Source organism: Heptranchias perlo, chromosome 15 (assembly GCF_035084215.1).
Source record: "Heptranchias perlo isolate sHepPer1 chromosome 15, sHepPer1.hap1, whole genome shotgun sequence".
NCBI classification, from domain to species: domain Eukaryota; kingdom Metazoa; phylum Chordata; class Chondrichthyes; order Hexanchiformes; family Hexanchidae; genus Heptranchias; species Heptranchias perlo.
The window spans coordinates 15,009,579-15,034,042 of record NC_090339.1 but is presented as its reverse complement, the minus strand read 5'-3'; the positions used below and the strand labels follow the sequence as shown (position 1 = coordinate 15,034,042).

General features: G+C 44.1%; 1 protein-coding gene across 1 annotated transcript in view; it reads left to right on the top strand.

Moving 5' to 3' along the window:
* The first annotated feature begins 13,794 nt into the window (after positions 1 to 13,794).
* The window catches only part of lrch2 (leucine-rich repeats and calponin homology (CH) domain containing 2), a 144,893-nt gene continuing 134,223 nt past the window's right edge, over positions 13,795 to 24,464 (top strand). The window contains exon 1 of the mRNA XM_067996862.1: positions 13,795 to 14,017. Within this exon, the coding sequence (XP_067852963.1) occupies positions 13,822 to 14,017 (196 nt within the window). The 5' untranslated portion in view covers positions 13,795 to 13,821. The remainder of the gene's footprint in view (positions 14,018 to 24,464) is intronic.

Genomic DNA, 24,464 nt, shown 5'->3' with positions numbered 1-24,464 from the left:
ACACTCCAGTGCAGTACTGAGCAAGTGCAGCATTGTTGGAGGTGCCATCTTTTAGATGAGACATTAAACCGAGGCCTTGCCTGCCCTCTCAGGTGGATGTAAAAGATCCTACAGTACTATTTTGAAGAGCAGGGGAGTTATCCCCAGTGTCCTGGCCAATATTTATCCCTACACATCACTAAAACAGGTTATCTGGTCATTATCACAGTGCTGTTTGTGGGAGCTTGCTGTGCGCAAAATTGGCTGCCCTGTTTCCTGCAACAGTGACTACAGTTCAAAAATACTTCATTGGCTGTAAAGCGCTTTGGGACGTTGTGAAAAGTGCTATATAAATGCAAGTCTGTCTGTCTTTCAATGTTTTGATCGGAAATGACATACATACCAAAGGAATAATAGACAAGCAGCTCAGGGAAGAAGAAATCAGGGTAATGCAGAGAAAGGGCAGGCCTTGCTTGTCCACCGCAACCAACCGAGTGACACAAGGCCTAAGGCTACACCCCCCTGAATTGACTCAGGAAGATAATGGTTAATTCAGACAAAGGATTTGTTAGATTAGCTACGAGCTAAAGGAGATGTGCAGTGCAGGAGGAAGTTGGATGCTAAACAACTTTAGGAATTTAATGGGCCAGGGGCCTGGAATAAGTACAGCTAACCAACCACGCCTAAGGGCTCAGGGAAGGACACGTCTCACCTCAGAATGAATTTCTAAAGGCACTTTATTCAGGGATTGTATTTCTAGCCACATAGAGGAACCCAGGGTGGTCAAGTGGTTCTGCACCACACACATCCAGGTTGAGATAGCCTATATGTCTTATCTGCTCAGGGGAAAGACACAGGAGGCCAAATGGTGTAAACCAGCTGGTTGGGGGAAGAGCAAGTCATTCACCAGGTGTGGTTTCTTTGGCTAGGCAGTGGATGGACAGGAAGGGACATCCCAGGACAGAAACCAGGGGTAGCACCAGCTACTGACTTTGGACAAAGCTGGTGGTGTGCGGTAATCTGGCTACAAGAGCCATGCAGGAAATTTAAGGCCCATTGGACGTCGCAAGTATACGTTGCTGCACAATATATCGAGCTGAGGGACAGGAGTGCAGGTTTCCTGTAGACTCCTGGGGACCTGGAGGATTGGCAGACATGCCTGATTTGGATGCAAGGATTTCATGGGTGAGCCATAGGGCGCTCTCAGAACGGCCTCCACAAGAGCAGGGAGATATCTTGTGTTTTGGGATTCTTGATGTAATTTTTATTAAATGTAAGTCAAATTAAGTTAAATTATGCTCTCAAGTGGTTAGATTCAGCCACATAATCGAGATGCGGAACAGTAGTCAGATGAAACCTCTATCTAGATGACCTTAGACAACTGAAGTTCATTTAAAAAAAAATGTCAACAAACATTCACATGTTATCAATTAATCTCTTATCCTTTGGGGCTCTGCAGGAGCCAGTTTCAAGGAGCCGACATTCAGGAGAACACTAACAAGTTTAATTGGTAGCTCTACTGGACACCATAATCCTCTACACATGTTCTCACATGTGCTTCTCCAATCTTTGGAAAGAAGGACTTAACACTTATGTTAGACAAGGCCAGATATGAATCATTAAGCTGCTTTATTTTACAGCAGTAAGTGAACATACAGAACAACAGTTGTAGCAAATCTCACATAGGAACATTTTTCAATATTTGACACCTTTTAAGAGGTACCATGATTGAATAACATGTTCTTCACTGCCAAAGTGGAAGGCCTCATTGTGAGCTGCATTTTCAATTCTTGGGAGTGAAGGCAGAAGAAAAACCCCAAGGGTTGAACAAGGGAATGCACACAAAATGCATATATTTCAAGACAAGTAAGAAACAAAAGTGTAGATGTTCACTTGGAGTCTTTCACAAAGCTTGGTAAATGACAATATTGTGTAGTATTATGTAGGCCCTATGCTCTGAAATTCTCTCCCTAAAACACTCTACCTCTCTCTCTTCCTTTAATTCACTCCATAAAACCTACCTCTTTGATCATAATTTCGCTATGTGGCTCGGTGTCAAATTTTGTCTGATAATGTTCCTGTGAAGCGCCTTAGGACGTTTTACTACGTTAAAGGCACCATATAAATGCAAATTGTTGTTTTTAATCTTGCAGAATACTGGAAGCAGGAAGTAATGCTTTGTGTTACAAAGCAGAACAAAGTTCAGTTTCTTTTACTTGCGTTGTACTAACTGCAGAACTTTAAAGCATCTAACTGTGAAACTCTGCTTTTGTGGGTGAAGTTGAGGCTCTACTTCTCTAAGGTAGTGGGAACTGAAACTTGACAGTTCAGACTGTTTTGAATATAAAGGAATGGATAATTGGCATATTTAATTTTGAAAGATTCTCCCAGTCATAGTTAAAACCTTTTGATCTGTGAGTTAAATGGTAGCAAGTACGGTCATAGCACTTTCCTATAGATTAATGCAGAGCTATAATGTTTTGTAAACTAAATGTCGTCTTCTGTGAAACATAACCCTCCTATTCAACTCTGCCTCTAACGTCATCATGAGGCAATCATTGACTTCGTTATTTTTACACAATGGAAATCTACATTCTACCAGCACAGACAATGAAAGTTTGAACTGTTGGAAGAATTAATTTTATCTCACTGAGTACTGATTCTTTGTCAATTTCAGCATCTGCATTTCTACCAAATAACTTTGGGGGCAGGAGGAGGAGGTTATATTGAACAGTATGAAGTGGCACATGGGTAACACCTAGCTTTTGGTGAGATGCATATCAGACAAGTGCATGCAACTATTACAACCTGTATATTGTCAAGTGCAGAAGTTGTAGTCTTGAGTATGAACAGTTTTGTATAAATTGGTAATACAATGAATGTTTCTTGAAAGCTACATTTTCAGGATTCTCCCTTAATGTTCGCCTTTCATTTTAGTGTATTTTTGTGAAATTTTCACCGAAAAATGACAGCAACAGTGACACATAGCCAAATAATGCATCTTACAACAATTTAAACTGAAAAGTGGTACTACTACTCCTGAGAATACCTTACTGGTTTATTGCAGCTGTTCTGTTCCCTTCTCCTCCCCGTTGCCTGCAACAAAGGACTGAATGGAGTAGTCATTGGTTTGTTATCTGGGCAGAGACCTGATTCTGGAGAATCAAACAAGAGTCCTGCTTTTATTATCAAAATGCTGAATCAACATCAGCACTTTCCTGGTATTAAATAATTGCTTTTATTTTTAAAAAAAAAAGGCCGTTAACGTTTTGGAGCAATAGTTTTATAGGAGCTGTAAGAAGAAAGTTGTGGGAACAAATCTGTAAACCATATAAGGAGTAAGGATATCAGATGAATCTTTAACCTCTTTCCTTCAATTCCATACCAGGACTGTAGCTTCACCTTCCATATCTAAAGCTTATTTGATACTTAAATTGGCAGAGACTTGTGATGAATCTATATTGATTAATATATTTTATACAAAGGAAAAATCAGTTCAGTATTTTGGAACAAAAATTGCTAGTAATAAAACCTATATTGGTACTTATCTTTTAGCTTGTCCAAAATGCTGGAAGTATTGTAAATACCAACATTTATAGTGATCACTGAATCTTCTATCTTCCATGAGTCATCTTGTGTCCTCTAAGTGAAACTGCCATCTACTGTAGTATTAGGGGATGTTTTGAGCTGTAGGAACTAGGTTGACACTGCCCAAACGTGATAGATTTGGGGCCCTTATTATTGGTAGAAAAAGATGATCAACAGCTCCAAGAGGTTAAGAGAAAACGTTGCAATTTGCTATATTGTCCTCTGTCTCTATTTCTATCGATTTTTGTACCAAGTCCACTTTCACCTCTCAACTTCTGTTTGTTGCCAGGAATGAGATTTTAAATCTGTGATTGATGGAGCTGCAATTTGAATTGAGGATATTTTTATTGTATGTGTCCCCAGCCCAAATAAGCTTTGATATAAAAATGTCCAACCTAGCTTATTAATGTGAGTAATTTTGAGCTGTAAACTGATGGTCACATACCCCTTATGCTCTGCTTTCACAATTTTTGACTGCATCTGCATCCTTAATGTTCGTACGACTGAAACTGAAATATTTAGATGGATTTTGTTGATAATTGCATAGCCCAGGAATGTGATCATTAACAGTGAAAAGAAAAGTAGTAACTAATCACAGTAATTATTACTTGGTTTGCACGATCTACCTAATTCCAGAACATATTTAAAATGAACCCGCAGAATAAATAGATTGCACCATTGGTGGTGTATAATTTATAAAAGTACTTTCAATTGCATAAAGTACCTAGAATCATAGAATGTTATAGCACAGAAATATGCCTGTCAGTTTTCGTCTGAGCCTAGTCTAATTCCAATCTCCAGTTTGCTATCTATACCATTTCATATTCCAATTAATTTCAGTATTCAACATATGAAAGGGAAGAACAGGAAAAGACCAACTGGCCCATTAAGCCAATCTCATCCAGACATGGTGCAGCTTACATGCACCATCAACTACCCCCACCCCCAGTCATGCAATCTCCCAAGAGAATCAAAAAAAGAGAAAAACTGGTAAACCAATTTAGGAAAAAACTCTGGGAAAGTCGTCTATGACTCCGAAAAGCAATCAGCCGAGCTCCTGGAAACTGCAGTAACTCCATATTAATTACAAGCTCCCTCTCATGTACCATCTCTAATTTGAGATGACGTCCACTTTCCGGAATTCGTAAAACTACCTTTTGATTTGCTGATTTTTCATGAAGTAACTTCTGTAAATAGAAACATAGAAAATAGGAGCAGGAGTAGGCCAATCGGCCATTTGAGCCTGCTCTGCCATTCAATATGATCATGGCTGATCCTCTATCTCAATAACATATTCCCGCTCTCTCCCCATACCCTGTGATGCCTTTTGTGTCTAGAAATCTATCTAACTCCTTCTTAGATATATTCAGTGACTTGGTCTCCACAGCCTTCTGTGGTAGAGAATTCCACAGGTTCACCACCCTCTGAGTGAAGAAATTTCTCCTCATCTTAGTCCTAAATGTCCTACCCCATATCCTGAGACTTTGACCCCACGTTCTGGACCCTCCAGCCAGGGGAACATCTTCCCTGCATCCAGTCTGTCTAGCCCTGTCAGAATTTTATGTTTCAATGAGATCCCCTCTCACTCTTCTAAACTCGAGTGAATAAAGGCCGAGTCGACCCAATCTCTCCTCATCCGACAGTCCTGCCATCCCAGGAATCAGTCTGGTGAACCTTCGCTACACTCCCTCTGTGGCAAGTATATCCTTTCTTAAGTAAGGAGAACAAAACCGCACACAATACTCCAGGTGTGGTCTCACAAAGGCCCTGTATAACTGCTATAGAACATCCTTGCTCCTGTACTCACATCCTCTTGTAATGAAGGCCAACATTCCATTTGCCTTCCTAACTGCTTGCTGCACCTGCATGTTTACTTTCGGTGACTGGTGTACAAGGACACCCAGGTCCCTTTGTACATCAACATTTCCCAATCTATCACCATTTAAATAATACTCTGCCTTTCTGTTTTTCCTTCTGAAGTTGATTGCTTCACATTTATCCACATTATACTGCATCTGCCATGTATTTGCCCACTCACTCAACTTGTCTAAATCGTCTTGAAGCCTCTTTGCATCCTCCTCACAACTCACGATCCCACTTAGTTTTGTGTTGTCAGCAAACTTGGAAATATTACATTTGGTTCCCTCATCCAAATCATTGATATATATTGTGAATAGCTGGGGCCCGAGCACTGATCCCTGTGGTACCCCACTAGTCACTGCCTGCCACCCTGAAAAAGACTCGTTTATTCCTACTCTGTGTTTCCTGTCTGTTAACCAATTTTCAATCCATGCCAGTATATTACCCCCAATCCCATGTGTTTTAATTTTGCACACTAACCTCTTAAGTGGGACTTTATCAAAGGCCTTCTGAAAATCCAAATAAACCACATCCACTGGTTCTCCCTTATCTATTCTACCAGTTACATCCTCAAAAAACTCCAGTAGGTTTGTCAAACATGATTTCCCTTTCATAAATCCATGTTGACTGTGTCTAATCCCACTGATATTTTCTAAGTGTCCTGTTATCATATCCTTTATCATAGACTCTAGTATTTTCCCTACTACTGATGTTAGGCTAACCGGTCTGTAGTTCCCTGTTTTCTCTCCCTCCTTTTTTAAATAGTGGGGTTAAATTTGCCACCCTCCAATCTGCAGGAACTGTTCCATAATGTATAGAATTTTGGAAGATGACAACTAATGCATCCACTATTTCCATGGCTACCTCTTTTAGTACTCTGGGATACAGATTATCAGGCCTTGGGGATTTATCAGCTTTCAGTCCCATTAATTTCTCCAGCACTTTTTTTACTAATACTCATTTCCTTCAATTCCTCCTTCTCACTAGACCCTTGGTTCCCTCGCATTTCTGGGAAGTTATTTGTGTCCTCTTCCATGAAGACAGAACCAAAGTATTTGTTTAATTGCTCTGCCATTTCCTTGTTCCCCATTGTAAATTCTCCCGTTCCTGACAGTGAGGGACCTAAATTTGTCTTCACTAATCTTTTTTCTTTTTACATACTTATAGAAGCTTTTACAGTCCACTTATGTTCCTTGCAAGTTTATTCTCATACTCTATTTTTCCCCTCTTAATCAATCTCTTGGTCCTGTTTTGCTGAATTCTAAACTGCTCCCAATCCTCAGACTTGCTACTTTTTCTGGCATCTTTATATGACTCCTCTTTGGATCCAATACTATCCATAATTTCTTTTGTTGGCCATGGTTGGGCCGCTTTTCCTTTTGTGCTTTTGCGCCAGAAAGGAATGTTTTGGAATTGTTGCAATTCATGCATTCGTTCCTTAAATGTTAGCCAAGGCCTATACACCGTCATGCCTTTTAATGAAGCTTCCCAATCTATCATAGCCAACTCACTCCTCATACCTTCGTAGTTTCCTTTGTTTAGATTTAGGATCCTAGTTTCGGATTGGACTCCTTCATTTTCCATTTTAATGAAGACTTCTATCATGTTATGGTCACTCTTCCCTAAAGGACCCCGCACAACAAGATTATTAATTAACCCCTTCTCATTGCACAATACCCAACTAGGATAGCCTGTTCCCTGGTTGGCTCCTCAACATACTGGTCTAAAAAACCATCTCATACACACTCCAGGAATTCATCCTCCACAGTATTATTGCTAATTTGGTTTGGCCAGTCTATATGTAGATTAAAGTCACCATGATTACTGTAGTACCCTTGTTACATGCATCTTTAATTTCCTGTTTGATGCCAACCCCTACATTAGCACTATTGTTTGGAGGCCTATAGATGATTCCCACCAGTGTTTTCTGTCCCTTGGTGCTTCTTAACTCCACCCAGACTGATTCTACATCTTGATTTTCTGAGCCAATATCCTTTCTCACTTGCTCTGATTTCATCATCCTTTACTAACAACGCCACCTCACCTCCTTTTCCTTTTTGCCTGTCCTTCCTAAATATCGAATACCCTTGGATATTTGGTTCCCAGCCTTGGTCACCCTGCAGCCATGTCTCCATAATCGCAATTATATCTTATCCGTTTACATCTATTTGCGCTGTTAATTCGTCTACCTTATTACGAATGTTTTGTGCATTCAGATACTGTGCCTTTAGATCTGTTCTTTTAACATTTTTAGACATCTTAATATTTTTTTATACTATGGCCCTATTTGTGTTACCATTTTTTCTTACCCGGACCCCTATTTGTGAGTGCACTCTTTTGTATGTATGCTCTGTACCTTCCTGACAATCTGGTTATCCTCACCCCGATCACTTTCCTGCACTGCTTCTTTGTCTTTTCTCTTTTTAGCATTCTAGATTTCTCTCCACCAGGACCCTCACCCCCCACCCCCCCCCCCCCCCCACCCACCCCCCATTAGTTTAAAGCTCTATCTACCTCCATAGGTATTTGATTCGCTATAACTCTGGTCCCAGCATGGTTCGGGTGTAGTCCATCCCACTGGAACAGCTCTCTCTTTCTTCAGTACTGGTGCCAGTGCCCCACAAATCGAAACCCACTTCTTCCACACCAATCTTTGAGTCACGCATTCATCTCTCTGATCTTATTTACCCTATGCCAATTTGCTCCTCGCTCAGGTAATAATCCAGAGATTATTACCTTTGTGGTTCTGCTTTTTAATTCAGTCCCTATCTGCTCAAACTCTCTCAGCAGAACCTTTTTCTTAGTCCTACCTATGTCGTTGGTACCTACGTGGACCGCGACAATGGGATCCTCCCCCTCCCACTCCAAGTTCTTCTCCAGCCTGGACCCTTAACCCTGGCACCGGGTAGGCAACATAGCCTTCAGGACTCATGCTCCTGGCTACAGAGAACAGTGTCTATCCCTCTAACTATACTGTCGCCTACGACAACCGCCTTCCTTTTTACTCTCCCCCCCCCCCCCCCTCCCCCCCCTCCCCCCCTCCCCCCCCCTCCCCCCCTCCCCCCCTCACTTGAACGGCTTCCTGTACAACGGTGCCACGGTCAGTTTGCTCTCCATCCTCGCACTTGTCCACAAGCATTGCAAGAACCTCAAATCTATTGGACAAGCGCAGGGACCGAGGCTCCTGCAATACTACCTCCTGGATTCCTATACCTGCCTCACTCGCAGTCACACCCTCCTGTCCCTGACCATGTGTCAATTCTAAAGTATTTAATCTAAGGGGTGTGGCTGCCTCTTGGAGCAAAAGGTCCAGGTCGCTTTCTCCCTCCCTGATGTCTTGCAACGTCCGCAGCTCGGACTCCAGCTCCTCAACTCTGAGCCGAAGTTCCTCGAACCGCAGATACTTACTGCAGATGTAGTCGCCCTGGACAAAAACGTCCACAAGCTCCCACATATTGCACCAGCAACACATCTCCTGTTCTCCCATTATTTTATTTATTTAACTAAGTAATTTAGTGTTAATCAAATTATTTATCATGTTTAATTTATTAGATTAATTAAATTAAGTTTTTAGTTTTTAAAATGTAGTTATATGCATCACTTCACTGGTAAGGTATTGAAGTGATATCACCAATGATAGCTAGCTGTGGTTGAGAACAGAATTTAAATCAGGGCACTTTGTTCGTATTGCAATTGCATTAGTCTTGTCTCACAGTTGAATGCTCATAATATCCAGATGCAGATTTGGAAGGAAGTTGGTTAAAAAGCTAAATCTTTGCACTGGATTTGGTACAAAACTTTTTTTAAAATCAGTAGCTAGGAGTTGGGAGGAAGGGTATGTGTGCTTATATCGGTGTAGATAGATATGTAACTCAACTGTGGATGCACAAATGTGAATTACAACCTTGAGCCACAGTTTTGTACAAAATAAGTTTTACTACATGAATGTACAAAAAGATGAGAAAAGACCATCAAGCACACCCATTCCAGATATGGTGCAATGACATACACATTGACCCATTCCTAAGGCAGAAAAAAACATGGCTAATTAGGGAATTTTCCCAGAGTTTTTCCCAAAGACAATCAGGCAAGGTTCTAAGGGACTGCAGTAGTCCATAATTTTCATAATTGTAGCTAACTATCAAATTACCCTCTTCACTTAGGAACTTGTCAAGTTCCCCTTTAAAGCACTTTAGCAAGGCCGTACCCACTGCATGTTTACGCAGTCTGTTCTAGAGGGTGACTATTCTCTTATGAAAAAAAGGCATATACATGTTGAGCAGAATGGCCTGCTCTATGCTGTAAAATTCTGTATACTTGTTTTGCCTCTTGATTTTATATGAATGACCTCTAGTAATGCTACTATGCTCTTGTATGTTGAAATCTCTTGATGAACATGCACTATATGATTAATAACTTGGTGAATGAGTCCCATTTACTTATCAGCCCTCTGTTCGCTGACCTACATTGGCTCCCAAAAAAACAACGCCTTCATTTTAAAATTCTCATCCTTGTGATCAAATCTTTCCATGGCCTCGCCCGTCTCCAGCCCTACAACCCTCCAAGATCTCTGTGCTCCTCCAATTCTGGCATCTTGTGCATCCCCCACTCCCTTTGCTGCACCATTGGTGGTCGTGCCTTCAGCTGCCGAGGCCCCAAAACTCTGGAATTCCCTCCCCAAACCTCTTTGCCTCTCTCTCTTCCTTCAAGATGCTCCTTGAAACCTACCTCTTTGACCAAGCATTTGGCCACCTGTCCTAATGGCCCCAATATTAGAATGGAGGCGGGATGGCAGCTGGGGGGGGGGGGGGGGGTGAATGGGCGCATGGGTAACCTGACCAATAAAAAATGTGTTTCCCACGCGATCGCATTTCAACTGGTGCCACTTAATGTGGCTTCCAGGTTTGCCATTAGAAAGCTGCGCAGCGAGCGGACTGTGCACCAGCATCACAGGCTGTCAACTGGAGGCGCTCTATTTAAAGGGCCATTGCTTAAAGCTTTTGCTGGACCAAACACCCACAGGCCACAATGGAGCAGCACATGGGCAAGGCTGCTCCAAGATTTAACAATGCCTCACTCCAGGTGCTACTGGACAGGGTGAGAAGGAGGATGGATGTGTTTTACCTGGCGAATGGGAGGAAGTGCCCTGCTTCTGCCACCAAGAATGCCTGGCTCAAGGTGGCAGAAGGGGTCACCAGCAGTAGCATCATCTCCCGCACCTGGATCCAGTGCAGGAAGCACTTTAGTGACCTAACTAGGTCAGCAAAAGTGAGTACACTTACTGATTCTCCTACATTTTGTGTTCCACATCACCGCCACCGTCCCCCCACAAGAGGGACAGCAGTACATTTGCAAGGTACTGGAAAAGGTGCCACCCGCACTCTCCACAATAGCGCAGAGGTTGGAGGAATCCAACTCCTGCATGAGTGGAATGGTGGCATAGGTATGGGAGGGAATCTCTGCGATAGTGTCACAGGGACGTGAGCAACTCTGAGATAGTGTCGCAGGTAACTGCGGGAATGTCCAAATGTTGGAAAGAAGGCTAGCCTCCGTTGAGCTTCAAGCATGGCTCAAAAATGAGTCCATTCAGGCCCTTACAATGGCCATTTGGACTCAGGGTGAACAACATTCTGCTGCCTTAAACAGGCTGATGGATACTTTAGAAGTGGCTTCCAACACATCACACATGTCCACCACTCTGTTCTCCAGCAGGATGGTAGGAGTGATGTGGGCCTGGCCCAGGGGAGGGATGAGGGTGAAAGGGGACATGGAAGTGGGGACACCACTCAAAGTGCTCCCACGTCTCACCCATTGCCCCCCTCTCAACCAGTATCTGCAATGCTGCCTCCTCTCCAGGTGGCCGAGTCTGCCCCTGCACAGGTGCAGGTGGAGCAGTCTTTGGAAGGGCCCCTCGCGGGCCCCAAAACTCAGAAGGTGTAGGCCCAAAGCATCTGAGCAGTCAGGTCATGAACATGAGCAACCTGCCACTACCCTCTGCTGCAGCCACAGTGGATGCACCACGTAGAAGTAGTCATAAGAGAAAGGAAAAGGTTTTTTGAGCACGAAGGAATGCACAAGGGTGTCTGACAGACTGTCATCTTTTTCATTTATATTTGCTTTTTGTTGAAGTGACATTAAATGTTATGATCGTCACCACTACTGCCATGCCTTGCCCATTCTTGACTGGCTTTTGTGATAGGGCCCTTTCATGAGGTTCACCATGAACAGCGGCACTTGATGCCACCCATTGGGTTACTTTACAGTGGGTGTATGTGTAGTTGCAGGACAGTTTTGTGCAGGGAGGGGTGGATGGCCTGGTGTGGGCGCTGCTCTTTCCAGGTGGTGTGAGGACTGGACTCTTCACACTTTCTGATGTTAGGAGAACCAGTCACATATCAGTGACTCCCTGTCCTCATTAACAACCAAGTGAGCTGCTCTGCCCATGGGTTCTTCCTCCTCCTCAATGTGGATGGGGCCTCCTCAAGCGGCACCCCCCTCTGTTGTGCCATGATGCATCCCGCTCTGTCTGGTCCGTATTGAAGTGCTCCCTCTGAACGATCAAGCACATAAATCGTATCTTGAGCAGCACTATAGCATGCTCAATTGTAGACCTGGTGGCGATGTGGCTGTTCTTATATCGATGCTGTTGCTCCGTGATAGGGTTTCCCAGAGGTGTCATGAGCCACGTATGCAGGGGGTATCCCTTGTCCCCAAGGAGGCAGCCCTTAAGTGGAAGAGGGGCGGGATGTTGGATTCCCTCAGAATGAAGGAGTCGTGGCAGCTGCCAGGGAATCTGGTGCAGACGTGAAAGAAGCTTTTGCGGTGGTCACAAACAAGCCGAGTGTTAATGGAGTGATACCCCTTCCTGTTGCTGAACAGTCCTGGCTTGTGTGGAGGTGCTCGGATTGCTGTATGGGTACAATCGATTACACCCTGCATCCGTGGGAAGCCAGCCACAGAGTGGAATCCCACTACCCCCTCTGTCTGGCTGAGGTCGTCCACGGGGAAGTTGACCTACTGCAAGGCTCTGCGAAACAAGCCGTTGGTGACCTGCCTTATGCGCTTGTGTGCAGATGACTGAGAGACCCCAGCGCTGATTCCGGTGGCAGCCTGGAATGATCCTGAGGCAAAGAAGTTGACGGGTAATGAGATGCCGCTCGGCCCAGCCAGGAGCAGCTCGGCATGAAGGAGGCTGCAGATGTTAGTGACTACCTGGCGACTCTGAGTCTCCGTACGTGCTGTTCCTCAGAAGTCCAGGAAGCTGAGCCTCGGACTGTAGACCCTGTTGCGAGGGTAGTGCCTCCTGCGATGTCGCTCTCTGTTGTTGCCCTCTGTGCTCTTGTGTAGGTGCCTGTGGCGTAGCACTGTGTTGTGGAGCTCCAAGTGGTGGAAGTGCATGCCATGCCTGGTGAGGCTGGTGATGTTGCTCCTCCTAGGATGTAGTGGTGAATGCAGCCATGGCACCCCCCCATCCAGATGGTGTGAGTTTGAAGGGGTCTGAAAAGTTGTTAAATGTGTGAACAGAAGAATTCTGAGTGAAAAGTAAGAATGTTCAGTGTAGCCAGAAGTTTGTGTGAAAGTACTGAGTGCCCTGTAGCAAGAACTCACCTTTTCTACCCAACTGTCAAACAAGCATTTTAATGTCCAACTAGCTGCTGGCTGAAACACGTCTGGCAGAACATGGGGTGTTTCCCAGAGCACGGGAAACACGCTGCGGATGTTTAAAAATCGGATCCCTGCCTTAATGTGGACAAAATTAAGTACTTCAAGTATCTAAATAAATCTCTTAACTATTATCCCGCCGGATTCAATTGCTGGTGAGACTTCTGCATTCGGGAGTCACGCGTGCGCACCCAGACGAGTCAGTGGGGAACCCAGAAGTCTGAGAGTTGGAACCGGGGCCCAAACCCACTCGGGATTTCGGAGCCCCCAACGCACCAGCTACTTCACTCGAAAATCGAGCCCCAATGTCTTTCTTCATTTAGCCAGGTGTCGAATTTTGTCTTTTTATGCTCCTCTGAAGGGACGTTTTACTAGTAAAGGTGCCTTACAAAATGAAGGTAGTTGTGATATAACTTCAGTGTAACACAGACGAACAAGCTAGAGATATTCCACCACCCCCTGAAACACCAGCCCTCCCAGATTGGGAGATCCACGGCCATTGCCCTCATGCTGGCGGCTCTGACCTGAAGGAACAGGTGACCGTCAAACGGTTGGTTGGCATCACGTGAGCACGAACGCCCACCTGAGCCGGTTCCAGCGTCTCTATCACGTGATCAGCGCTCCCCTCCCCCCCTCCCTCCCCTCCCCGCCCCGCCCCATGGGTGCGCGTTGATTTGCCGCGCGTGCGCAGTGGCGGCTGCCCGAGAGGCCGTTAACACAATTGGGAGAGAAATGGCGGCGAATTTGGGTGGGCATCAGCACTCCCAGCACTGGCACTCGAGGACCGTCGCTCCGCCCGCACTGCTCAACCGCAGCCTCGAGAGGGTCTTAGAGGAGGCCGTCCATTCGGGGATTCTCAACCTCAGCGGCCGAAAACTGAAGGAGTTCCCAGCCGTTAACTACGATTTGACAGATACGGTGCAGGCAGGTGGGTCGGTCGTCGGTCGGTCTCTCTCACTTCCCCTCCCCGGGTCGGAGCGGCCCTTTTAATGAGGGGTTGGGGTTGGGGGGGAACGGGGAACGGGGCGCGGGGGAAATGGAGCCTCGGCTGAAAAGGGCGTCTTTCTTTTTGCACACAAAATAAAACGCAGCGCCGGCTCGCCGATTGAAGCGACGCGTGTTCGCGTTTACCGTTAAATTAAAATCTAACGGTGCAGGTAACGGCGGTGTCCGAGGCTCCATGTATGTTTCAAGGAGCAGCGAGTGTTTTGGGGAACAATAGCTGGGTCCGATTGGCCCTGGGGCAAGAAGCTGCAAACCGGCTTTATTCAAGAGGGTTTCGACTGTGAGGAGGGCGATGCAGAATTGGGCGGGGGTCTTTTTTATGTTTGCTGGATTTTGCGCTGTAATACCGACGACGGGAGATCAGGAACCACCAGTGTTGTAAATAAACCCTCATATCCCCCTTCGTGGTGGTCCTCCCACCATCACCATCTGGATTACAGCACTAGTACCGTTTTCTTTTTGTTCGTAGGTTGCATTTTGAAAATCCTACGTATGTTTGGTTTCCAGGATCCATTTTGCTTCCTTTTTAAGTTCCTTCATATTGCAGCCCATGGTGGAACTTTTTTTTGTGCAGACATAGTAAGTCTTTAATCATAAATGCAGGGATATGTTGTGTTTAATTCAGAAATCGGGGGTTATTAAATAAATAAATTCTTGACTGGTGCCATTTGTAAATTCAGGTCCACTTTGTGGTGGTGGTGATCAGTTTACTGATGTGGAGATGCCGGTGATGGACTGGGGTTGACAATTGTAAACAATTTTACAACACCAAGTTATAGTCCAGCAATTTTATTTTAAATTCACAAGCTTTCGGAGACTTCCTCCTTCCTCAGGTAAATGTTCAGGAGCTCCTCGAAGCCTACGCATTTATACATATAGAACAATACATGGTGTTTACAGAATGCCCCTGCAACTGCCCGTTGCCAAGGCAATCACCGTGTTCAGACAGAGAGGTGTCACCTGCAGAACCCCCGAATACACATTCAACAAAAAAACAAACAGGAAAAAAAACAGAGAGGCAGAAACATCCGGAAGGCAGAGAAAGCCAGCAAATGACCCATTATATTAAAAACAGATAACATTTGCTCGCTGGTGGGGTAACGTGTAGCGTGACATGAACCCAAGATCCCGGTTGAGGCCGTCCTCATGGGTGCGGAACTTGGCTATCAATTTCTGCTCGACGATTTTGCGTTGTCGTGTGTCTCGAAGGCCGCCTTGGAGTACGCTTACCCGAAGGTCGGTGGATGAATGTCCATGACTGCTGAAGTGTTCCCCGACTGGGAGGGAACCCTCCTGTTTGGCGATTGTTGCGCGGTGTCCGTTCATCCGTTGTCGCAGCGTCTGCATGGTCTCGCCAATGTACCATGCTCTGGGGCATCCTTTCCTGCAACGTATGAGGTAGACAACGTTGGCCGAGTCACAGGAGTATGAACCATGCACCTGGTGGGTGGTGTCCTCTCGTGTGATGGTGGTATCTGTGTCGATGATCTGGCATGTCTTGCAGAGGTTACCGTGGCAGGGTTGTGTGGTGTCGTGGACGCTGTTCTCTTGAAAGCTAGGTAATTTGCTGCGAACGATGGTCTGTTTGAGGTTGGGTGGCTGTTTAAAGGCGAGTAGTGGAGGTGTGGGGATGGCCATAGCGAGGTGTTTGTCCTCATTGATGACATGTTGAAGGCTGCGGAGAACATGGCGTAGTTTCTCCGCTCCGGGGAAGTACTGGACGACAAAGGGTACTCTGTTGGTTGCGTCCCGTGTTAGTCTCCTGAGGAGGTCTATGCGATTTTTTGCTGTGGCCCGTCGGAACTGTCGATCGATGAGTCGAGCGTCATATCCCGTTCTTACTAGGGCGTCTTTCAGCGTCTGTAGGTGTCCATCGCGTTCCTCCTCGTCTGAGCAGACCCTGTGTATTCGCAGGGCCTGTCCATAGGGGATGGCCTCTTTGACGTGGTTAGGGTGGAAGCTGGAAAAGTGGAGCATCGTGAGGTTGTCCGTGGGCTTGCGGTAGAGTGAGGTGCTGAGGTGCTCAGCACCTCACTCTACCGCAAGCCCACGGACAACCTCACGATGCTCCACTTTTCCAGCTTCCACCCTAACCACGTCAAAGAGGCCATCCCTAATGGACAGGCCCTGCGAATACACAGGGTCTGCTCAGACGAGGAGGAACGCGATGGACACCTACAGACGCTGAAAGACGCCCTAGTAAGAACGGGATATGACGCTCGACTCATCGATCGACAGTTCCGACGGGCCACAGCAAAAAATCGCATAGACCTCCTCAGGAGACTAACACGGGACGCAACCAACAGAGTACCCTTTGTCGTCCAGTACTTCCCCGGAGCGGAGAAACTACGCCATGTTCTCCGCAGCCTTCAACATGTCATCAATGAGGACAAACACCTCGCTATGGCCATCCCCACACCTCCACTACTCGCCTTTAAACAGCCACCCAACCTCAAACAGACCATCGTTCGCAGCAAATTACCTAGCTTTCAAGAGAACAGCGTCCACGACACCACACAACCCTGCCACGGTAACCTCTGCAAGACATGCCAGATCATCGACACAGATACCACCATCACACGAGAGGACACCACCCACCAGGTGCATGGTTCATACTCCTGTGACTCGGCCAACGTTGTCTACCTCATACGTTGCAGGAAAGGATGCCCCAGAGCATGGTACATTGGCGAGACCATGCAGACGCTGCGACAACGGATGAACGGACACCGCGCAACAATCGCCAAACAGGAGGGTTCCCTCCCAGTCGGGGAACACTTCAGCAGTCATGGACATTCATCCACCGACCTTCGGGTAAGCGTACTCCAAGGCGGCCTTCGAGACACACGACAACGCAAAATCGTCGAGCAGAAATTGATAGCCAAGTTCCGCACCCATGAGGACGGCCTCAACCGGGATCTTGGGTTCATGTCACGCTACACGTTACCCCACCAGCGAACAAATGTTATCTGTTTTTAATATAATGGGTCATTTGCTGGCTTTCTCTGCCTTCCGGATGTTTCTGCCTCTCTGTTTTTTTTCCTGTTTGTTTTTTTGTTGAATGTGTATTCGGGGGTTCTGCAGGTGACACCTCTCTGTCTGAACACGGTGATTGCCTTGGCAACGGGCAGTTGCAGGGGCATTCTGTAAACACCATGTATTGTTCTATATGTATAAATGCGTAGGCTTCGAGGAGCTCCTGAACATTTACCTGAGGAAGGAGGAAGTCTCCGAAAGCTTGTGAATTTAAAATAAAATTGCTAGACTATAACTTGGTGTTGTAAAATTGTTTACAGTTTACTGATGGCAGTGTCATACTTTACCATGTTTTGAACAGTTTCTTTAAAACACTTATTTTTATGATCTTGGATGTGAAGCTATGAATTGCATCTGTGCAATTCATAGACTCCACAGGTGACACAAATAATTGGTTTCTTTGGTTGGAGTCAGTTACAAGGTATGGGTTTTCATCCAAACGTAGAAATTGGGTATTGTGTGCATTTTTAAAACAAAACAACTTGTTAATTTGTAAACATAATTCCTGTGGGGTTATTTGGATCAGAGTTTTATTATGTCATTCAATGAAATGGTTGTGATTGAAATCACATTTAAGGAATTGCATGACTAGCAGGGAATTACAGCACTCTGTGTCTTATCTTCAGTCACCTGACGAAGGAGAAAGCCTCCGAAAGCTTGTGATTTTCAAATAAAACTGTTGGACTATAACCTGGTGTTGTAAGATTCCTTACATTTGTACACCCCAGTCCATCACCGGCATCTCCACATCAATGTAGGTTAGTGGCATTCATTCCTTTGGGATGTTTACATCATATAACATAAGGTTGATATGCATTGTGGCGAAGGTACATAGCCCACCTTAGGGCAACTAGGATGGACAGTAAATGTGGGTTGATAGTGTCGGCCACATTCTGTGACAAATCCCAAGACAGCACCATATGATGGGAAAGAATGTGTTAGGCCACTAAACGATGAAAGTTTTAATTACTAAAATCAAGTCGGTCCTGATTATAAGATATTGAAAGATGCCTGGTAAGATCCATTTGAAAGGTTGTGTATTTGCGATGGCCTTGCAAGGAGCACTTTTCATGTTTTTGGATAAAGTAGCTTTATCCACTCTTAATACCATTATGCAGGTTAATTAGTGTATTTACAGGGCCTTTCAAATGTATATGAATTGTGAAATTTCATTTAAAATTGGTTCGTCCAACACAGCTTAAGTTTAAAAAAGCTATGGTATGGAAACGTCATTTGAAGACTGATTTCATTGTGTGTCGGATGAGTATGTACAAAAGCAGATATATCCTTAAGATGACAGGATAAATGATAACTGGAATCATCTTACTGCTATGGTACTGAGAAATTACACAGTGGCTCTAAATTATAAACATATTACATCTCCAAAGGTTTAACAACATTTCTGAGCAATAAGATATTTTAAAGTTTAGATTCTTTGTGAGAACCCTTCATCTGACAGTCAACCTAGTTAAAATGGCAGATGCTGATTGACATGCTGCGTATTTCCGGTATTTTGTTTTTATTTGAGATTTCCAGCGATTGAATGTTTTCTCATCACATCTAACAAGGAATTCCTTAGATGATAAAGATCCAAATCCTGTTCTAATATCTCGTGATGACAAATATCTCGTGCACTACTTTTTAACCGTTGATAAATATTGAATTCAAATAGACTTTGTTATGTTGTCTTTTTGTCCTTGACCTTTTTTTTTAAATAAAAAGATGTGGGTTCCCAAGTGGACGATGGGAAGTGCTATGATGTAGCATATCTAAACCTCCAGAAACGCTTGATAGTTCTGCATAGATGGCTGTTACGCAAGCTTAAGGCATGGTAATACCTAGGTATGAATAAGGAATTACCTGAAAGAGAGGAGGCAAGGGTAATAGTTGAGAGTGATGCTGGCTTGGGTAATGAACTGTGTAGAGTTCCCCAGAGATTGGTGCTGAAACCCTTGCTGTTCCTATTCTATGTAAACAACTTGGATTTAGATAACACAATTTTTGGTCAAATTTCCAGGTGATACTAAGCTGTGGGGGTCGGTGCGGAGCAAATTAACTGCAGAAGGACGCAAGCAAAGTTTATAAGTGGGCAGAGCTATGGCAGATGAAATTCAATAGACAAGTGTGAGGTATTACACATCTGGATGTAAGTGTGAGATTGGCTTACTCAGTGGTGTTTGACTTATTTAGGTGAAATTGAACGAAATCTGGGAGTGAGCGACTGAACATTTACCATGCCCAGTCATAATGCAGCAGCAATCAATTCAGCTAACAATGCTGAGCTACATTGCCAAATCAGTACAAGTGTGAGGCTGCCCTGTTGAAATTATACAATATTCTGGTCAGGCCGTATTTTCAAGTACTGCGTTGAGTTCTAGTCACTGAGACATGAGGGAAACAACCAAGCCCTGGAGGCAGTACAAAGAAGGGCCACAAGGCAGGCTCCTGGTGTTGGGAGTATGAGAATAGGTTAGGAAAATTTTGGTTATTAACCTTGAAAGGGAGTGAATGAGAGATACTAAGAATAGAAAAGGTAAACATTAATTTCAGCTGCAGGGCAAGGAGACATAGGCATAAACTGTTAAAAGGTAACTTCAGCTGATGATAAACAGTTCATGCAAACAATTCATTCAAGCATAATTAGTATCTGGATTGGTCGTCTGGGTAAGGTAATGAAGATTAAAATCTCCAAATTAATTCGAGAGATTTCAAAATTGTGTTGCTGCTACCGTAGGTTTCTGCGGAACATAAGAAATAGGAGCAGGAGTAGGCCATACGGCACCTCGAGCCTGCTCTGCCATTCAATAAGATCATGGCTGATCTTCGACCTCACCTCCACTTTCCTGCCCGATTCCCAAATCCCTTGATTCCCCTATGGTCCAAAAATCTATCAATCTCAGCCTTGAATATACTTAACAACACAGCATTCACAGCCACCTCTGGGGTAGAGAATTCCAAAGATTCACAACCCTCTGAGTGAAGAAATTCCTCTTCGTCTCAGTCTTAAATGGCTGCAACTATGCCCCCTAGTTCTAGACCCTCCAGCCAGGAGAAACAATCTCTCTGCATCTACCCTGTCAACCCCCCTCAGAATCTTACATGTTTCAATGAGATCACCTCTCATTCTTCTGAACTCTAGTGAATATAGGCCCATTCTACTCAGTCTCTCCTCATAGGACAACCCTTTCATCCCAGGAATCTAGTGAACCTTTGTTGCACTGTCTCCAAGGCAAGTATATCTTTCCTTAGATAAGGAGACCAGAACTGTACACGGTACTCCAGGTGAGGTCTCACCAAGTCCCTGTACAATTGCAGTAAGACTTCCTTACTCTTGTACTCCAACCCCCTTGCAACAAAGGCCAACATGCCATTTGCCTTCCTAATTGCCTGCTGTACCTGCATGCTAATGTTTTGTGTTTCTTGTACAAGGACACCCAAACCTCTCAACACCAACATTTAATAATTTCTCACCATTTAAAAAATATTCTGTTTTTCTATTCTTCCTACCAAAGTGAATAACCTCACATTTCCCCACATTACACACCATCTGCCACCTTCTTGCCCACTCACTTAATCTGTCTATAATCTCTGTCCTCACAGCTTCCTTTCCCACCTAGTTTTGCATCATCAGCAAACTTGGGTCGAAATCCTGGAACTCCCTTCCTCACAGCACTGAGAGAACCTTCACCACACGGAATGCAGCGGTTCAAGAAGGTGGCTCACGACCACCTTCTCAAGGGCAATTAGGGATGGGCAGTAAATGCCGGCCTCGCCAGCGACGCCCACATCCCATGAACTAATTTTAAAAAAAAACTTGGATACATTAACTTCAGTCCCTTCATCTAAGTCATTAATATAGATTGTAAATAGCTGAGGTCCAAGCAATGATCCTTGCGGCACCCCGCAAGTTACAGCCTGCCAACCTGAAAATGACCTGTTTATCCCTACTCTCTGTCTTCTGTCCGTTAACCAATCCTCTATCCGTGCTAATATATTACCCCCAACCCCATAAGTCTTTATCTTGTATAATAACCTTTTATGTGGCACCTTATTGAATGCCTTTTGAAAATCCAAATATGCTACATCCACTGGTTCCCCTTTACCTACCCTGCTAGTTACATCCTAAAAAAAACTCTAATAAATTTGTCAAAACTATATCCCTTTCATAAGACTATGTTGCCTCTGCCTTAATCGTATTATGATTTTCTAAGTTGTCCTGTTACCACTTCCTTAATAATGGATTCCAGCATTTTCCTGACAACTGATGTCAGGCTAACTGGTCTGTAGTTCCCTTTTTTCTGTCTCCTTTCTTGAATAGCGGGGTTACGTTTGCTACCTTCCATTCCCCAGGGACCGTTTCAGAATCTAGGGAATTTTGGACGATCACAACCGATCCATCCACTATCTCTGCAGCCACCTCTTTAAGAACCCTAGGATGTAGGCCATCAGGTCCAGGGGATTTATTGGCTTTTAGTCCCATTTGTTTCTCTGGTACTTACCCTCCACCGATACTTAATTATTTGAAGTTCCTCACTCTCATTAGCCCCTTGGTTCCCCACAATTTCTGGTATGCTTTTTGTGTCTTCGACTGTGAAGGTAGATACAAAATATTTGTTTAATGTCTCTGCCATTTCCTTATTCCCCATATAATTTCTCCTGTCTCAGCCTCTACGGGACCAACGTTTACTTTTGCTACTCTCTCTTCCTTTTTTCATACTTGTAGAAGCTCTTACAATCCATTTTTATATTTCTTGCTAGTTTACTCTCATTCTATTTTCTCCCTCTATCAATTTTTTGGTCATCCTTTGCTGGTTTCTAAAACATCCCCAATCCTCAGGCTTACTACTCTTTTTAGCAACATTATAGGCTTCTTTTAATCTAATAGTATCCTTACCTTCTTTAGTTACAAGGAACGAGGAGCTAGATGGAGTGAATGGCCTCCCTCATCCACATTTACTTTTGATGCGATTGTCCTTCCTTCCACCTACCATCCATCATTGATTACTGTTGATGAGGCGCAGCTCTCTTGTATCTCGTCGAAGTGGCTATTAAATTAGATTCTTAACTTGTTGGTAGGCTGTTCAATCACAGAAGCATCAACAGTTAAACCCAAATCTAAACCTGTCCTAATGTAGCATTTATACATGCCCTTTCCACCAGGACTAAACTGGTTTGTGATATGGAGTGGAAACCTTAACTCTATTTGCCACCGTTCCAAGTTAAAGGGTAGTGCCGAAATCACTGTTCCGGCTGAAATGCACTAACTCAGCACAGACTGAAATCAAACATGATCCTTTCGTTCTCTGACATTCATATGTGCACATTCAGGAGTCATTTAAATGTAGATTAGGAGCAAGGGCTCTGGCTGTTTTCCTCCGACTTTCCTTCCTTAGCAGGGATGCTGAGGCCAATCGTGGCATCCCAACTGGTGTCCAGGCTGATATCAGCCAATTCATAATGACTGTCAATTCAACCTGGGACTTTGTGGTCTGTATGGCCTAGTATTGCTACAAAACAGGAAATTTATGCATATGGTACATCTTGGGTGAGTAGGGATTCTGGACTTAGGCAAAGAACATTTTCTGCTTTTAAATTGAGACTCTGGTTGCATGAAATCTAATCTATGCATGCAATGGCTTCCCTTGCTAGTTTCTTTACTCACCAGCGCTTTAAACTTTAATCAGCCAGGTATGTGAAGTGCTAGAACTGTGCCTCTTCCTGTCTGCCTGATTGTGGAGGATGTTATCAGCTGGTACAGTAACAAACTGGCCTTACAGCCAATGCATCTACTGTTCTACTAGCCAGCACTTAATTCAAGTGCTAACAACTTTTAAACAGTCATGGGTGGAGTGCATATACACCAAAATTGGCTAGTTGACAGCTTCCTTCATGGTTAGGTAGGTGGGGAGAGGCAGAGTACCAACATTTTTTTATCTTAGTTAAAATTAAAAGTGCCGGCAAATTAGTGAAACAGATTGTTGTGTGCAAGATGAAAATAATTTACTGGAGCTGCTGAAGTTCATGAATATAACATTTATTTATTGAATATCATTAGTTTTATAATATGTTGGATTGTTTTTAATTCATCTTGCCACTTATCTCATATGAAGTGTTTTTTTGTAATTAAGATTTTCATGCGAGTCTGGAGATCTGAATCCTGCCCAACAAAGTGGCGTAACTAAGGGGTGCAAATATGTGCCGAACTAAAGTGGTGACTAGTGAGGCGGAGAATATATTAAAGGGAATTGGATAAGTATTTGACAAGGAAGAATCTAAAGCTATATGGACGAAGTGCAGGGAAATGGGATTAAGTGGATAACTCCAGTGAAAGAGAAAGACTGACACAGGCTTGATGAGCTAAATTGCCTCCTACTGTACTATAATTTCGATAATTCTAATATCTCATTTAGACCTGATGGTGTGAGTATGAGAATCTTGATCTATATTTTAGGCATGTATTTTGTAAAATAATAGTCAATGTCCTGTGGCATTGTAGGTGGGAAGTCAAGGCCAAGTGTAGTCTTCAGATGAAGGAGGGCTAAAGAGCAGCGAATAATTGGACCAGGGCACGCAGATGTAATTTAGTCCCCACTTTAAAGTCATACATTCTGTTCTTAATTTTATAAATATTTTTTAATAGTTAATTAGTTACTAGTTAAATAGCAAAACCTACAGCAGTTTGGGAAACGGAAGAACAGTTGGTTGGAGCATAGAACTGGGAGATGTAAAACTGAGGTGCAATGACATCACAGTTGGGTGTAATTACAATGTGACCAGTTTACAAAGGCAGTTTCCAGTTACAAATGTGGACATAGCAATTTATAATACAGGGAGGAGAGAAAAGTTGACAGAAGTTTGGTAGCTACATTGGTTCTTAATGAATGGGGCCCAGAATGTTGTAATTCTCCTAGTTGGCCTGCTGAAAACAGGCATTCCTGATGATTTTTGGCTGGTTATGCTTCTGTGAAGTGCCTTAGGAGTTTTTTTCTGCATTAAAGGAATTTTATACTGCAAGTTGTTTAATTTATGGTTGGGAATAGCGATTTGGCATTGGAATGGAGTGAGTGGGGAGGGGGGGGGGGCGGTGGGGGAAGAAGTGAATAATATTTAAATGATAATTATCGCACTGTTGACGAGTTCTTCCTCTCTCTAACAACACCCTTTTTTTCAAGCTTAGACCTTAGAAGCCTATGACCTTTTAGCAGACAGTTTGGGAGTAGATCTCATGGAATATGTCGTAGATGGGCCTTGTAATGTCGCATTGGGGGGTAATTTTGACTTTTGGGGTAGTGTAAAATGGATCAGCTGCAAGTTACACATCTCTGCCAGTTTTCATT